Consider the following 17,935-nt stretch of genomic DNA (forward strand, 5'->3'; position numbering starts at 1 on the left):
TCCAGTTGCATAAATAAAGTAGAACAGGCTGCATTTTTCCTGCACAGAACTATACTGGAATGTAGTAAAACACATCAAAAGTGCACCAGAATGCACTGGACCACACCAAAAACACACTGGAATGCACATGTCCCTATTTAAATTGAATAAAAAGGGAGGGGAAAAAATGAACTGGAATGCATGCACCGGAATGCGTTAAAAATGCATCAAAAACTTCTTGGAACATTCCAAAAACGCGTCAAAAACACACATGCGGAAATTGATCTGGAATGCATCTGGACTGTGTTTCTATAGTATGAACCAACCCTTAATGTATAAAAACATCAATCAGGCTGTGATGTTTCAAGGGCACCCAGGACATTGAATGAGCATAATTACTATTGGAGTGCTGGTTTTCCTTCAAATTGTGCTGAAGCAAAAAGGCTTGTTACATAGTTAAATACAGTAGTTGGCAAGGTTGAATAAAGACACCAGTCCATCTAGGTCAAGGGTAGGCAACCTGCGGCTCTCTAGCTGTTGTAGAACTACATTTCCCATGAGGCATTGCAACATTACAAAACTGACAGTTACAACTATGACTTGCAGAGGCATGATGAAACTTGTAGTCCTGCAACAGCTGGAGAGCCGCAGGTTGCCTACCCCTGATCTAGGTAAACCTGTGTGGGTGTGTGTATGTGTGTGTTTATGTCGATATGATTTTCCATATCCCTGTATATTGCATTCACCAAAATGCCCATCTATCGACACTTCCTACTGACACTACTGATTGTGTAAGGGAGTTCCACATCCTTACCGCTATAACTGTAAAGAACCCCCTATGCAGTTTATGGGTAAACCACTTCCACTTCGTGGCCATGTGTCTTCCTAAGCTCACTGAAACTGAATAGTTTTCTCCCTATAGTGGGATCATCATTGAGGTATTTGTATATTGCTATCATATCTCCTCACAAGTATCTCTTCTCTAGAGAGAATAGTTTAATGCATGTAGTTGTTCCTCATAACAGACCTTCTAGTCCCTTTATCAGCTTTGTCAAACTTCTCTGGACTCTCTCCAATTCCAGCACATCCTTCCTAAGGATTGGTGACCAAAACTGGATGGCATACTCAAGATGTGGCTGAACCAGAATTTTGTAAATTAGTAGAATTATAGTCTTATCTCTTGAGAGAAGAAAAGAAAATAAGTGAGCAGAAAAAATGGGGAATATGTTTGTCATGGGACCAGCCAGAAAATGCTAGGAAAACGAGTATGTAAAAATCACATATGGGAGGGCTGCCCAAGCTGAAGTTGGATTCTAACATATATTGATTAAAATTTTCTCTCACCTCAAACATTATATTTCTGCAATGGGCAGATGCTAGTGAATTAATCACCGACCAGCTTCTTAAAATCCTCTGGGAGCTCAGAAAGTGAGATATTTCCAGTACAGTTTCCAGTTCTGATATCCTGTTAAGCAATCTTTCTTCATAATATAAGTAAAAATACAAAATGGGATCTGGTATACTATCACATGGCTGGTACAAGTAAATAGATCTGCAAATTCAAATGTAGACATTTTAAGAGGCCAGTGATTGATCCAACCTTCTGGCATCTAGTCAAAACTGAAACATCAATGCTAAGTAGGCTGACCCTTTAATGACATAAAATGCTAGCAGAAGGGATCAGTTACAAGTTTTCCTAACACATCAAATCAAAGATGACTCTGGTTTTTCTTTGTGTCCTGAAGATGCCTTTCAGAGTTCTGAATGGAATAACATGGCTATTACTCTAAAATGTGATGCAAGCTGTAAATTGTATAAAAACACTATGGTACAAATTCCGCCACGTTTGTTGTTTGTTGTTTAACCTCCCTGATGGTCGGATTATGTTAATATTTTTGAATGTCAAAGTGGTACATTGTTTTACATGGAAATTTCAGTGTCTGATGACGAATTTCCCCACGAATCACAATCGCTCAATTCTGCAAGTGATTCTAATTCACTATCGCTGTTTTATAGCTGGTCTAAAACCACTTTTGACCTAAAGGGACGCTTTTTGGATGCCATGGACGTTCTCAAGTTTCCAGGCAGAAAAAATGGTAATAGTGCAGGCAGGGCACAGGACAAAACACTAGGGAGAAAACTGAGGTGAAATGATTTGATACAGTAATGTTATCCTAACAGATTACAATGTATTGTGTGTATGTCATGTTTTTACTTTTTTGAATCTCCCACCAGTTCCGCCCCCCTGCGTCGCGGCGCACGCAGGGAAGGGAACCCAGAAGACGGATGCCAGCAACAGCCGGAGGGAGGACATCGGGGGATCGCAGGGACAAGGTAGATTAAACTACAGTGTAATTCTGAGTGTGGCTCAGGGTTATAGCTTTTGGTACTGAAAATTAACCCTGAGCCACACTTGGGATTACCGCTAGGGAGGTTAATTTACAATAAATTGTCAATACCCATCCTTTTCAAGCACATGTAGACAGTTTGGAATCTTAATTGACAAACTAAAGTTATAAAAAATGTGAGCTTTTGAACTAAACGTTTGCTTACTGAGTAAGCCATAAAAGTATTTATTGAATTATAAAACTTGCTGTCTTCAGTGATGACTAACAAGATGCAACACTCTACTGCAAACTGAAATTCTATACGTCTACCTCACTGGTGTCAAACTGGCTGTTGCCAAACTACAAGTCCCATGAGGCATTGCAAGATTGACAGTTACAAGCATGACTCCTAAAGGCAGAGGCATGATGGGACTTGTAGTTTTGAAACAGCTGGAGGGCTGCCAGTTTTACACCCCTGGTCTACCTCATAAAACTGCAGTTATAGAAATCATCTATTACAAATGGAAACTCCTTCTATACTAAATAAAGCATTATAAACATATGTGAAAAGAGAAAGTTTGGCATATGTGCCGACCAAGCACTTCCCAGGTGGTCGGACCTAAAGGTTGTACAAAGTCAAATGGCTGAAAAAATACCTGAGAGTGACACATTATTGCTTTCTTAACTTGTTCAATCATCAGTCATCACATCACATCTATGCCTACAGTACATTGCAAAAATAATTCCATGGAACCATTTGTGGCCAATGGCTGCCTTGAGCAAGAGCACTGAACACTAATTCTACATGGGGGATCCTCATCAGCCCAAATATAAATAAGGAAAAGTCTACAAATAGTGTAATATAGTAGGAATTGTATTTTATTTAAAATGTAAGAGTAAAAGGCAAAGATAATATGCACTCACAAGATTTTGGCCCCAGAGGTGGCACCAACACAAACAGCTTACTAGGGGAATCCTCACACCGCCACTCACAAATGTCGAGCTGGTGTGCGCTCCATAGACCAGATGTGATGTGGACATAGGAACCGGACGTGACGTCAGCGACTCAAGCCTCAGTTGATTGAAGATTGGGCTTTTCCTCATTCATATTTGGGCTGATGAGAATCTCCCATGTATGACAATTATATTTGGAATGTTACAATATCCCATGGAGAAGAGATAATCCTCCAGATACAGGATTGTATTCCCACTGGTTGTTGGGCAACTTTTGTGGCTGTGAGTTGACATTGATCACGTGGTGGAGCACAATTTTTAGAAGAATTGGTTACTTTTTCTGTTTTGCTGTACACAAGATACTGGTGATCTGGGAATTTTCATCTAATGTGTTATGGACATCTTATTTTAGATACACTGTTGAGTGAATTTATTGAATCATTGCATCTGCATAAATGCTGAACTGCTCTAATTAGACAAACTTTGGCAAGTCTGTCCCTCTTTCCTTATACCTCCTACACATTTTTACTGGCCCATAAGGCAGTTCACCGTAGTGACTGGCCAATAGAAGAGCCCCTGGTTGCCTTCTCTTCAAAACTGTCAATTTTTGTTTGTTTTTTTTATGTTAAAGTGATAGAGTCACTTAAAAGCTCAAGCACTGAGTGCACAGTCTACCCAGTGCTCAAATGTAGTCTAAGTTATGTAAAAACTAGTACACCAGAAAAAGGTCGCTTCATATAAATTGTACTGAATAATATTTTCTACTGTACACACCAGTCCCCATAGCTACACAGTCAGATAAAGACAAAGTAATGTTAATTAAACAATTACTGCAAAATAAAATGGTAATGCTATACATCATTCTCCATTAGATTTTAATGTTCAGTTTTGTAGTCTACTTTAAAGTGGCATTAAATCCGAAATCAAACATCTATTATATTGCAGGTTACCAGTTCTTAGATGTGATGGCTACATTCGTTTTCTTTTTTAGGCTTTATTTCTTATGTTTTCAACTAGTGATCCAGCCAGTAATAGTCTGTTGTTTTTCAAAAGAACAAGCACTCTTCCAGATGTATCAGTTTACAGAGATTAGACAAACCATTTACCTCTGACAGAGGTATTTACAATCAATCATCAGCATTTATTTATTTTTAACCTTTACTCCAAAAGGAAAAAAAACTGTTTGTTGTTAGCTTCGGTGTGGCTTCAATTGTTAGTGTATCTAAATCTGCTAGAACATCTAACACTCCACTCCCCCCAAAACTGACAATGCTGCTGTCCAAAGGTGTCTCCTGTGCTTCTTCATCAAGAGTGGGGGCACTCTAATACAGGAGGTGTGTTACTGGCCAGACCACCAAGTGAAAATAGAGGGGAAAAGCCTAAAAAAAAAAGAAAACGAAGGCAGCTACCTCATCTAAATGATTGCTAAGTCATGATCTATTGCATTATTGGTTTTAGGTTTAATAACGCTTGAAAATAAAGTGACCACATGCTTGGTTGCCGGGGCCAACAACTGTATATGGTATCTGCAATTAATTCCTAGATAGCAATTGAAATTATATTTAGTCTGATTTTTTTCTTCAAAATGGTACAAAAGTAGGTGGTTACCCACAGCATAGCGATTCTTTGTTTGACTTGGAATATAAAACCTTATTGGATGCTGTGGTCAACAGTTCCATTTTTATTTCAACTTTCCTAAAAAAAAAAAGCCCCCTTGTTTTTAAGTGTCAGTACTTTTATACATAATGCCAAAGCTTAACATCTGCTGGCAATCTGGACAGAGGTGAAACTTACTTGACACAGTTCTTCCATGAACCTTGCCTCATGGCATTCTTGTACATAAGGATTTTATCAACTGTCTTCAGTTCTCTGTCATAGTCTTTTTATTCCATGCTTATAAATTGTTAGACATTCTACAATTGTGAAAAGTCAAGTGGACTAATTTTGGTGACCTGACCATCTGGAGTCTAACCAATCCTTACACAACCAAAGCTGCCCAACTAAATTATCATTTGACTTCCTGATACTGGTCCGTGTCTTGAACCTTAATTTATCCATAATTTTTTTACCTCTTTCTGAAATGTCCAACGCTTGCCATGGCAATTTCCTTCTAAAATTGACTTTTACTTTTGGAAAGAGTGGGAAGGAGTTAGAAAACATTCTTACCAGGGAAGGAAGTTAGGATCTTTCCATCAGGGACAGCACAGTCATAAAATATGTTTCTGAGTAGAAGGGGAACCTCTGTCAGCTTTCTATTGCTTTATAAAGTTGTCAGAGGATTCTTCCCCATCCTCAACACTAAAAAAAGTTGTCTGGTGTTAAGTTAATGGATATTTATTTATAACAGTTTATCAATGTAACAACGGAAGTGACAAACAAAATACTCTTTTGTACTAAAAATGTTTTCAGCAGATTGCAATTTTCTGTTTCACTGTTGAAAGATGTCCCATTAGTGAGATATCAACCCCAACACACATTAGTCTCTCCCCTCTACCTGGCCCCCGGAATATACCAACAGTATCTGAACCCTACTTAGTATTGGCCAGTAAAAAATGCAGACATTAAAATGTGTAGTGGCTCTTTACATTGGTGATAATAAGTGCAAAAGTGACCCCTTACATTAGTGGTCAATGTAGTGCTTCTTTACATTAGTCACCAGTGGGAGAAATGCCCTTTAAATTAATGGTCAGTTGAGGAAAGACCCCCTTACACTGGTGTTCAGTGTAGTGCCTCCTTATACTGATGTTTGCACAGGAGATCGATCTGCTCAAGGAACCCTAGGGTTCCACAAAACCATGGTTGAGAAGGGCTGGTCTGGTATATGTGCATTAATCCTCCAGTGACCAGTCTTTAATATATGTGCAATAAGACCTTAGTGACCAGTAACCAAAGTATGTGCATTATTCCTCCAAGACTAGTCTCCACTGCATATGCATTAAACCCTTAGTGGCCACCTTCCAGTGTATATACATTAACCAACTCAGAGACCATTCTTGTTACTAAACCCTCAGTGACCACTATTCAGTATATGGGCTCTAACCCCCTTTGTTAGAAACCAACCAATAAAATTCTCAAAGGTCTCTTTCACATGCATAATTGTATGTACCTCCTAATGTCATATATGAAAAAACAGTGGGGGAGTGCCGATAAACTGTAAATCATAAAACTACTCAAAATAAAAGGATCCAGGCCAGGGGAGGACTGACAACTCATGGGGCCCCCGGGCAATAGGGGTTCATGGGGCCCCTGTGTCCTTGCCCAAACTCAAAAAAGCCTATGAAAAAGGTACCAGGAGCATCTCATGGGGCCCCCTACTGACCCCGGGCCCTCAGGCAGTGCCCGAGTTTCCAAATGGTCAGTCTGCCCCTGATCCAGGCTATGACTTCTAAGCCCTCTGTACATATAAAAAGGTTGCATATAGAAAACACCAAAATTATCAAACATATGCTAAACAAAATCTTTTATTTACTAATCCAAAATGTAATGAAAACAAGCAAAAAAGTTAAAATTAGTGGCCAAGAAACAAATGAATCAAAAAACACTGCTACCAAATAAATGAATCAAAAAAATAAATTAATAAAAAAACACTCAGAGTATGATCTGAAAATAATACATATGTATACAGTAAATTTCTTGTTGGACATATCATGCAATTTACAACTATGGACTCTGTGGATCATAGGTTCATTTGAAGTTTGCAATTTGTAATACACGTCATGCCGTATGAGGGTCCTATTCATTTATATTTTTTGCTTGTTGTCTTTACATTGTGGATTAGCAAATAAGTTTTTCTTTATATGCTGTACGTTTGATCATCTTGGTGTGTTATACTGTATATGCAACCTTTTTATATGTACAGCGGGGTTTGGAGTCATAGCTTGGATGCTTTTATTTTGAGGAGTTTTGCCCTTTTACATTTGTCACTGAATATTAGCACACTGCATTTACAATAACTTGATAAAAACATGTCGTAATACTATGTATGACTAACTGCACACATGTACCTAATGTTTATATAAAATAACACAACAACATGATGTAAGTGAATATGTTTTGTGTATAGAATAAGTGCATAGAACATAATATGTTTAGTGTATAGCAGTCGCTGCAAACATCCCCCCCACTTTATATTCGCATATACTTACCTCGCAAAATGGTCCTTCCGGCAGGGATGATGGATGGTGCTTACTGCTGCACTGAATAGAGAACCCATGTGATATGAGAGTACCATGCAATGCATTAATACTCTGATCCCAGGCTGCATGATGATGCTGCCCTCAGGGGCAGATCCCTGACAGCGGGCTTGAAGGAAGTGGGTTGAATGACTCCGGCTGTCATTTAAACTTGAAAAGCTGAGGACATCTTGAGACAGAAAATTGTTTTTGTACAGCTAAAGATCGAAGGTATTTTTTTTATTTTTTTTGTTCCTGGACTATTTGCTTACATTTTCTCCTTATTATAGTCCAGCTTTAAAGTGATACTAAACCTAAAAATATTTTTTTACTTAATGTAAGCAATGCATTAAGTTTCCTGTGCTCCCCCTTCTTGGTGTGAAGGGGAAGTGAGTGGAGAAGAGACCAGCTCTGTGCACAGCTGCATCACTTCTCACCTCTCTTCCTCTTCACACAGGTACTCGAACAGCAGCAGGAGCCATTGGCCTATTCTGCTGTCAATCAAGTGTGGTGAAGAGGAAGTAGGGGGCGGGGCTAAGTCCTGTTGTGTTTGCTATGGAGCATGGCTCAGTAGATGCACAGGTTGGGAGCAAGCACGCAGCATTTGTCCCGATAGCAAACGGATTACTATGGGGACACACAAGAAGAGGAGGAGCCAGAATCACTTCATTTCCCTCTCTTACTGTGAGCTGGAGGCTACCCTTCATGTATCAAATTTGGAAAAACCCACGTCGGAACTATACCGATACCTTCTTGTGGTGGCCAGCCCTGAACTGGCATCCCTACATTAGAAAGGGAGGGTGAATATACTTAGCCTGGATGATGATGACTGGTCCGAGATTTGGGATTCTCCCTTCTCTCCCCTAGTCTCTGCTACAGATAAATTAATTCAATTTAAAATTCTACACAGGGCCTACTTTACTCCACATCGGCTGCACAGAATGAACTCTTCACTCCCTCCAGCATGTTGGCCTTGTTCACATCAGGATGGGGAATTATATCATATATTCTGGTCTTGTCCTGCTATTGTGTCGTATTGGCAGGAAGTGTTACAAATAATTGGCGATATAGTGCAAATCACAGGTATTGTCTGTTGGGGCTGGTCAAACCTTTAGCTCCCGCTGAGGCCAAACGCACCCTTCTTAATACTTTGTTATTTTATGCTTGCAAAACAATTACTTTGAGCTGGAAACAGCCCTCTCCTCCTGCCATAACTTTCTGGAAATGTTTAGTAAACTCTAACTTGCCCTTATATCAAACTACTTACACTAATATAGGATGCCCCCGTAAATTTTACAAAATTTGATCCTGTTGGTTAGATAATGCCTCCACTGCCATCATGGTGGAAGATAGAAGGACTTGACTTGTATGTAGTTATTTACTGTGTTTTTCCTAACTTGTTAAGGGCCCCTTCCGTGTTCTTTACAGTCTCTTCATCTAACTGCATTCAGTTAAGCCTTGCATGTCCTGTACCCCCCCCCATCCGGGGTTGCTTTTTAGTTAGTTTCTGTGTTAGAATTGTTGGGCATATGGCCCTGCCCCTGCGAGGGCACCTTTTGTGTAAAGTTTTCTTCTGTCGTTTGTGTATAATATTAAAATCAATAAAACAGATTTTCAATACTAAAATAATCCAACAGATATTCCAACTATTCCCCAGTCTATCCAGATCAAAAAACTATTTTTGGACATAGACACACTTTAATAAAACATACCTTTCTTTAAATATATGTTCCTAAAATAACAAATGTGCTGATATACATTTAGGTAAAATAAAGGTTTTCTTCAGTAACCGTATTAAAACGATGTTAATTACTTACCTGCATATTTTAAATAATGTGTCAGTAGTACCATGGCTGGTAAAATGAATATCTGCATACTAAGGTTCTGGATAAAATGTGTATTGTACTTACCTGATCATCATAGCGGTAAGTTAAAAATTGCTCCCCGGTTGTATCTTCCAGGAAACTTCCTTGTGGAGACAGTGCAAACTCCGGAAGAAAGTATGCTCCTTGTTCTTGCTCTGCTCTAGCCTGTGAAGATACAGTTGCGTACATGAGTTTTACTGGGTATAATGGCATAGTGGATATCATCATCCTAAGAATGTTATCTACATTTTTCATATATATATATATATATCCCAAATAATGAGTAAGAGTAAATAATAAGTAAGTAAATATAATGTTACAAATGTTAACACTGATGTTATATGCTCTGTTTACCCTTTGATGCTTGTGAGTATGTTTTATTTCTAATAAACTGGGTTGGTTTTAGCGATATTACCCTATGGCTCCTTATTGTTCTTTTCCATTATTCCTAAGGAGTGTTGCATATCCTTGTAAATTGTGACATGATTGGAAAGACGAAGTTGGAAAGTGGCAGTGGATCCTGGAGTGGCTCCATTTACGGGCTTAGGCACTTTTGATCTTTCTTTAGAGATCACTAGAATCCAGTAAGGAGCTGGCACTTTTGGCTATCTGGTGGTTTGGGAACACTGCACATTGAATTATACATATAATATATATATTGCATTGCCCTGTGGGGCCTTATTTGGACACTAGGAGTGGACTTTTCATTTTGCATCTTTTATGTTCTGTTTTTTAGTTAATGTTCATACTTGGGTTGATTTACTAAAACTGGAGACAGCAAAATCTGGTGCAGCTGTGCATGGTAACTAATCAGCTTCTAACTTTTCCAGCTTGTTCAGTTAAGCTTTGACAATAAAACCTGGAAGCTGATTGGTTTCTATGCACAGCTACACTAGATTTTGCACGTTCTAGTTTTAGAAAATCACCCCCACTGTTTTTGTTTATCTATTATGCAAATTTTTTGTGTTGGTATTTGGGATCTCTAATATAAAATATTCCTTTCATGGGTGTAAATATCTTTAAGAGGTGTTAAATCAGGGTTGTGTCCTTTGCTTGCATACTCTGTATTTTCCATTTACATCTCTGAAAGGCAGGCATGGCTAAAAAAAACAAATATATAATAATATATTCATACATAGGGAGAAATTGTAAGAAAAATAAATGTTATTTTGTTCCCCAAATTGGCATAGCATGAACATATTAGATGGACTAGAGCTTTGTGGGCTGAGTTGCATGACACAGAGGATTATGTCCCAGTAGATATGCAATGCTGAATACTGGTATAACCCTCCCCAGTTCAGTATTAATGTACCCTAGTGCTTTTGTTGTATAAAAGAATAACTCCACTCAAATGGTATAACAGTCAGGTTTTGGCAATATAGCTATAGGGGTGAGATCATTTTTTACAGACCCGGATGTCTGTATACATAACAGTCTCACAATGCCATCTTCAAACTTCTGTTTACTTTGCATGTTTATCAGATGATTTCCCATTGAGAGCTTTATGCATGTATAGATTACTTATGGAACCATGTAACATTTGTAAAAGTGTCCAGGACCAGAATAAGGTTGCCACTTGTGTGGATTTGAACTGGGCAGTCAGATGTTTGGCTCATACACCAGGTTTTCAGATCTGAGTCAAGGTCACTTATACCTACAAACGAGAAAGGTAGCAAAGCTACCCAAATTGTCTTTCTCCTGTTCAATCACAGCTTAGATAGGAACAGGCAACTAAGCCATCTACAGTGGTATACTGTATGAAGGTAGCCACTCATAGGAGGACAACATTAGTCTCTGATGCTTCTGATTGGCAAGGCAGAACCAGGCCAGTAGGGTAGAGTAGGGCCAGGCTCAAATCTGCCTCTCTCACATATAATGAGTAATGGACCTTGCAACATGGCACCATTCAGAGACTACTAATAGGGCAGGGTCCAGACTCATGAAAATAGCCTCAAATGATCATTACTAATATAACCACAAGGCAAGAGCAATTCCAGTGAGTTGAAGCAAGGTTTGGTATGTATGTTAACAAAACTAAAGCACTGTGGTTCATTATCATCAAAACAAAATCAGAGAAATCCTAAAACTGTATGAAGATAATGGACTAGAAAAGGGCGCTATAACTCTCATCTCCTGGTGTTCAACCTGCAGCCTGATGGCCACACTCAGCCCTTTGGTACTAGTTGTGTGGCCTTTGGACTCCAGCAGTTTGTAGTGGGAGTGGGAGTATTGATTTGTAAAGGGGTAAGAGCAGCAATTCTAATAGTTTCACGTGGTAAGTTCCTAGTCTCCAGTCTTCAGCCAAACCTGTAGCAAGTCCACAGTCTTTAGGGTCCCATTCACACTTATGTGACACAGGAATGTGCATGATATCACATGGGTTTCTGGCAGTGCCATTCATTCTTAAGGGCTCACTAAACACACAGCCAACACATGTATACTAAATTGTATCACCACACAAGGTAACATATTGCTTTGTGTTGTAGTGTAATGTGATTTTTTTTTTTTTTAAGTGCCCATTTCAGCCCGCTGAAATGGATGGCTGGATGACCTAAAAGTGCAAAAACACATGCATACCGTCACCTGCATAGGTGTGAATGGAGTTTAACTATCGTTTCTACTAATATGTCTGCAATTTCTGGCAGTTCTCTTTAGGATTACATATACTGAATATACATAGACTATAGAATATTGTATAATTGCCACTGGATTTGCCAGAATTGCTTCTTTTGGCTTTACTGTTTAGTCACATATGAGCTGCTGACCTGAAATAAGAATGCAGCCAGTGAAGCTGGAATTCCAAACCTGTTAACTTATTCCAGGCCAGTGACTCACTCAGTAGTGCAGCTGTATTTTGTACAACACCCTTTTTTATGCTCTTCTTCGTGACAGAGGACTTTGGTGAGAAATTGTGGTTTTTTTTTATGGTGCAGCATTGTTTCTGATGAAAGATTGCAAAATTGTTCACAGTGAAATATAAACTATTCTATAAATACCCCCAAAAATAAATACATACCTTATGATATATATGTATATAGAAGTAATAAACAGTACTGACAGTATGTCTTAATATCAACAAGCATGTGCTATCCATCTGTAAAAACTCAATATTCAAAACAAAAAACTCCAACATGATTCAGTTATTTTAATGTTCCTGGAACAAAGGAAGCTATATGTGGAAACAAGCTGCAGCATACTTATCAATCAGGTGTGTGAATTTACGGTTACAGAAAACCAAAAAAAACTTATAAACATTCACATTTATTCATGTGTACTTTTCAAGGGAAAACAGCTTTATCTGATTTATTCAAATACGAATGGATATTAGTTTTTTCTTTGCACTTTGAGTCCAACACCAGTGAGTCCAACCAGTTTGTATCCTAAACATTAATTCATATCCTTCTCTTGAAATGATGTCCTGCCATCTTAATCTCCTCCTTTTTTTTTTACATTTTATTTTTACATGTTACAGGTACATGTAGCACTTTGTCCCATCTTCTTAGGTGCCCTAAAACTCTAGCTGCTATGTTGGAAATGGCACCCCGTCCCCCATGACCTATAGCTGCCTGACATATCTGCTAGTAAAAAGATGGCTGATTTGGTAGTGAGCAACCTGTTTTCAGCTCATAGCACTTTCCCAAGGCAAGCACCAGCACGAGCTATAGGGAGATGAGGTATGTCAGCTTTCCTGCACTCTGCATTCCTCTTGCTAGTGCTTGCCCTGGGAAAGTGCCGTCTTATAGCTAGCTGCAGTGTTGGGTGGCCACCTTGATCAACCTTGTTGGTGGGGCACCTTGATTGGTATTGCAGCTAATGTTTGAGGGCACTTAGGAAGATGTAACAAATAGTGATACCTCTTCTTTACCCTTGATCCTGATCTTAGCCTCATGTCTACCTCACCCTTACCCTTCTATCTTTAGGGCTTCCAGGATGAATCAGAGCGATTATGAATGGTCAAAGCGGTCTCATACCAGCGCTGACCAATGAGAATGACTCTGATCCATTCTGGAAGCCCTACAAAGAGAGGAGAAAGAAGAAAAAGGGATTTAAATTCTCAGGACTGCTACTCCAGCTGTGTGGTCAGTAACAGATGATCACCCAGGAAGGTAAGTGCAGCGGGGACTAGGGGTGGGGTGGAGAGGGTGTAGAATGTTAGTTCACCTTTTCATTTTTTGTGAAAAGTTGAACTCACGTTTTAAAAATTACCCTTCACTAAGCTGGCCCCTAACTCCACATTGCTCTTGCACATTATTGGATATTTATCGGGAACACAGCTTAACCACATTTACTTAGCTCAGTTAATAGTCTAAACTAAGTAAAGAAAACAGCCTCACCGTATTTTGTTTCACTTTAAATATATACTGTATATTGTGGCAAAGAAGGCCATGCCACTGTGTAAAATGGCAGTCTAGGCCAAGTTTTGTGGTAAAGAAGTACACTAATGGCACAGATGTGTGCTGGCTTCTTAGAATAGACAGTGCCCCACCTTCACAAAGGGGTCAGGGTGTGTTGGGAGCAGAGAGCATGCATTGTGCTGTCCAGGAGACAGGACAGACAGAGGCCCAAGCCTGTGACAGAGGGAGCTGCAGGAAAGTGACACTAGACAGAGCTGACAGACGTACAGCATTTGTGCACAAGCACTGGGATGTGTTTGATGGTCAGGAGGACTGAAGGTACTAAGCTTGAGAGGTAAAGCTGCAAAGAGAGCCAGGAGGCTGAATACTATATTTTGTTGTATTGACGGTGGAAACCCCCTGCATTTGAAGTTATTCATTTCTGAACTTTTCTTTGTCATTTTAAATAAAAGTGGGCAACAAAAGCACTGAAAACACACCTCTGATGTGAGTCAACTCACTATTTTGCACTACCAATGAGCTACAAAACCCCCAAGTTGTCACAATATAAATGACCAGGGCATCACTGAGCTCCTGGACAGTCTGAGGTGCAACTCAGCGGCGTAGGATGGACCAAAACATGATATTGCAGAGATGTTGTATTGGATTTAGGTCAGGCAAGCGTGGGGGCTATTCAATAGTATCAATTCCTTCATCCTTCAGGAACTGCCTGCTTACTCTTGTCACATGAGGCTGGGTATTGTCGTGCACCAGGAGGAACCCAGGACAAACTGCACCAGCGTAGGGTCTGACAATGGGTCCAAGGATTTAATCCTGATACCTAATGCCTCCCCAGAACATCATTGACCCACCACCAAAACTGTCATGCTGAATGATGTTACAGGCAGCATAACATTCTCCACGGCTTCTCCAAACTCTTTCACGTCCATCACAGGTGCTCAGGGTGAACCTGCTCTCATCTGGGAAAAGCACAGGGCACCAGTGGTGGACCTGCCAATTCTGGTGTTCAATGGCAAATGTCAATCGAGCTCTATGGTGCTGGGCAGTGAGCACAGGGCCCTCTAGAGGACGTCAGACCCTAAGGCCACCCTCAGGAAATCGGTTTCTGATTGTTTGGTCAGAGACATTCACATCAGTGGCCTGCTGGAGGTCATTTTGTAGGACTCTGGCAGTGCTCATCCTGTTCCTCCTTGCACAAAGGAGCAGATAGTCTAGGAGATCCTGCTGATGTGTTGAGGACCTTCTACGGCCCTGTCTAGCTCTCCGAGACTAACTGCCTGTCTCCTAGAATCTCCTCCAGGCTGTTGAGACTGTGCTGGGAGACACAGCAAACCTTCTGGCAATGGCACGTATTAATGTGCCATCTTGGAGGAGTTGGACTGCCTGTGTAACCTCTGTAGGGTCCAGGTATCGCCTCATGCTACCAGTAGGGACACTGACCCTAGCCAAAACTAGCAAAAAAACTGTCAGAAAAGATAAGTAGGGGAAAAAATCTCAGTGGCCTCCACCTGTAAAACCATTCCTGTTTTGGGGGTCATCTCATTGCTTCCCATCTAGTGCACCTGTTCTTAATTTCATTAACACCAACACAGCTGAAACTGATAACAACCCCCTCTGCTTCTTAACTGACCAGATCAATATCCCAGGAGTTTAATTGGCTTGATGCTATACTCTGATTAAAAAGTGTTCCTTTAATTTTTTTTGAGCAGTGTATATTCCAGTAGGCAGATGGTGGGAGAGGAGCTGACGCATCAAGGACGGAGGTTTTCCATAGTAGTGTCACCACCCTGGCTGTAAAATGTGGCAGGACTTTTGAAAATAATTTCAATTTTTTGGCAGGTAAACTATTAGGCTGTAGCTGTGGTTTAATGATAATCTATTGATAAGTATTGAGTATTGTTATTGTTTCTGTAAGATATATTGTATACACAAATATGTTTCCCATTTCATGACTTCAGCAGTATGAAACAATAAGGCCACATACAGAATGCCACAGCTACTGTAATGTATAAACCATTTAATTTTATTCCGTATGGTGTTTCCCAAATAAGCCCAATAAACGAATAACCAACATTCCATTCCGGAGGTGTCTGCATACATGCCACAGGCTATAAAAAATCTCCATAGAACTGAAATAACCTTGTAAAAATATAACTTATTATTATCCAATTAATTATAAATTACCACACATCTTTCAAAAACCATAAATCCATACACAGTTCCCATATACAACAAGAGCCCAGGCTTTCCTTTCCCACACACTTTTTATTATATAATAAACATTTTGCCACAGCACAGAAAAGGCCTATATAACCACACAGGAAGCCCAATTGCTGAAAACCACAAACCAGTTCAACAAAGATGGTAACAGTGGAGGTTAGTGGATGTTTCTGGAACCTTTGATTTCATCCTGCTTTTAACACATTGAATATACATATAAAAAAATGTACTTTTCGGGCTCACTACAAGGGAAAGATCTGCGGAAACAATTGTTTGATCAATTTTTTACCCTGCCACTTGCATGTCAAAACAAGGACTATTGTAGTAAAGGTGATCTGCTTCTGAGAAAAGTTCCCTTGGGAGACTGGAAGTGTCAAGATGTAATAGCTAATATTATTGTAACATAATATTCATTCCATGCTCACATGCAGAATGTCTACAAAAGCCTTCTCCATCCTCTGGAACTCCCTACCCCCAATGTATCTAATGGCTAGCTCCTTCTCTGTCCACCTTTAGGTGATTCCTGAAAACTCATCTATTCAGGTAAGCTCATCTCACCTCTAGCTAACAATTGAACTTTACCTTCTTGAACAACTAATCCCTCCCTTTTGCATTGTTTGCCCTTCCCTTTAGATTGTAAGCACTCACAAACAGGACCCTCCTATTCTTTTTCTATTGAACTGTATTGTAAGTGTGCTGTCCCCCTTTATATTGTAATTCACTACACAAACTGTTGGCGCCATATGGTTTTTGTATAATAATAATGATAATAATAATTAAAGTGGTAGTAAATGTTTTTTTTTGTTATACTTGCCTCCTCTTCTGGCAGTCCCCCACTAGTGCTATCCACTCCTCCCCCCTCTAGGTGCCTCCTTAGCAAGCCAGGTGCTAAGGAGGCACTTGTGTGCACTCCCAAGTCGGACTGTGTGTGTCCTAAACACACACAGAGCCAGTAAGCCTCACCCTTCTTCCCTCTTCTCAAGAGTTTGACAGACAGCAGCAGGATCTTAAGGCTTTGCTGCCCTCAGTGTCTCCTGTGAGACAGTGTTGAATCGTTGACAGGTAAGTGTTTAGAGATGGGGGTGAGTATGACAAAGAGTGGGGCATTTTTTAGCTTAATGCAGGGACCTTTTGATTTCGAACCTCTTTAATTGTGGACATGGCTAATTCGAATAACTATTCTCAGCTTCCTGCCTCTAGCCTTTTTTTGCTTTAGAGGTGGAGACAAAAGCAGAAGAAGACAAAGCCTCCAATGCATACAGTTGACTACTCAGTAATGGTAATACAAATGTAAAACATATTAGTGATTCTGCATTGATTTATTCTTCTCTGCAAATATTCTCTTGTCTGATACAGATTCAGTCCTATGAAGCATATTGAAAATGTTGGAATTGCATGTTTAGGCATGTCTGAAAAACTCAGATCAATGTTGAAGATTACCAAGCTGGACTAGAGATGACCATATATGGTACTAATATTTCAAAATAATGAAACTAATTTTCTACAACATATGATGAATCATCCAGATATCATTTTGCGTGTGGTTACAAACAGTCATCTTTTTCCATCAACGTTTATATAGGAATCCATTGCCAAGAATAGACATTGTTGAATCCAGTAAGGAATCAGGTGTACAACTATGATAGTCATGTTATGAAGGCTTTCAGGCAGCCAGTGCGCACTGCAACAGATCAGAAAGTGTGATCAGTACCACCTCCAAGATGTTGCTGCTTATACACCAGCTTGAATATGAAAAATGCAGCTCAGGGAGTGATGATATGCAAGTTATTCATGCTTTCTGAGCTTTTAAATATTTTTAAAATGCTGTGGCATTGGGTTGTGAGTTTGAATTATAAGTAGAGATGAGCGAATCGAACTTGGCGAAGTTTCGAATATTAGGAAAAATTTGATTCGCACCGAATCCGAATTTTAGCAAACTTCGGATGCACGAATCAAATTTTTCCCGATCAGCCGGCAAAAAGTGTCACTGCAGAGAGCTCCGCTATTTCTGACAGTTCTCTGACAGTTCCTTCACATTTACAGTGGTTGAAACATTGTATCTA

General features: G+C 39.7%; 1 protein-coding gene across 1 annotated transcript in view; it reads right to left on the minus strand.

Moving 5' to 3' along the window:
- Positions 1-17,935, minus strand: part of ADAMTSL3 (ADAMTS like 3) — a 670,777-nt gene that overhangs the window by 514,421 nt on the left and 138,421 nt on the right. Inside the window, exon 3 of the mRNA XM_089676419.1 lies at positions 9,343-9,462. Within this exon, the coding sequence (XP_089532545.1) occupies positions 9,343-9,462 (120 nt within the window). The remainder of the gene's footprint in view (positions 1-9,342; positions 9,463-17,935) is intronic.

This window comes from Staurois parvus, unplaced genomic scaffold (genome assembly GCF_062004578.1).
Source record: "Staurois parvus isolate SC_StPar_1 unplaced genomic scaffold, SC_StPar_1.0 ptg000168l, whole genome shotgun sequence".
Taxonomy (NCBI): Eukaryota; Metazoa; Chordata; class Amphibia; order Anura; family Ranidae; genus Staurois; species Staurois parvus.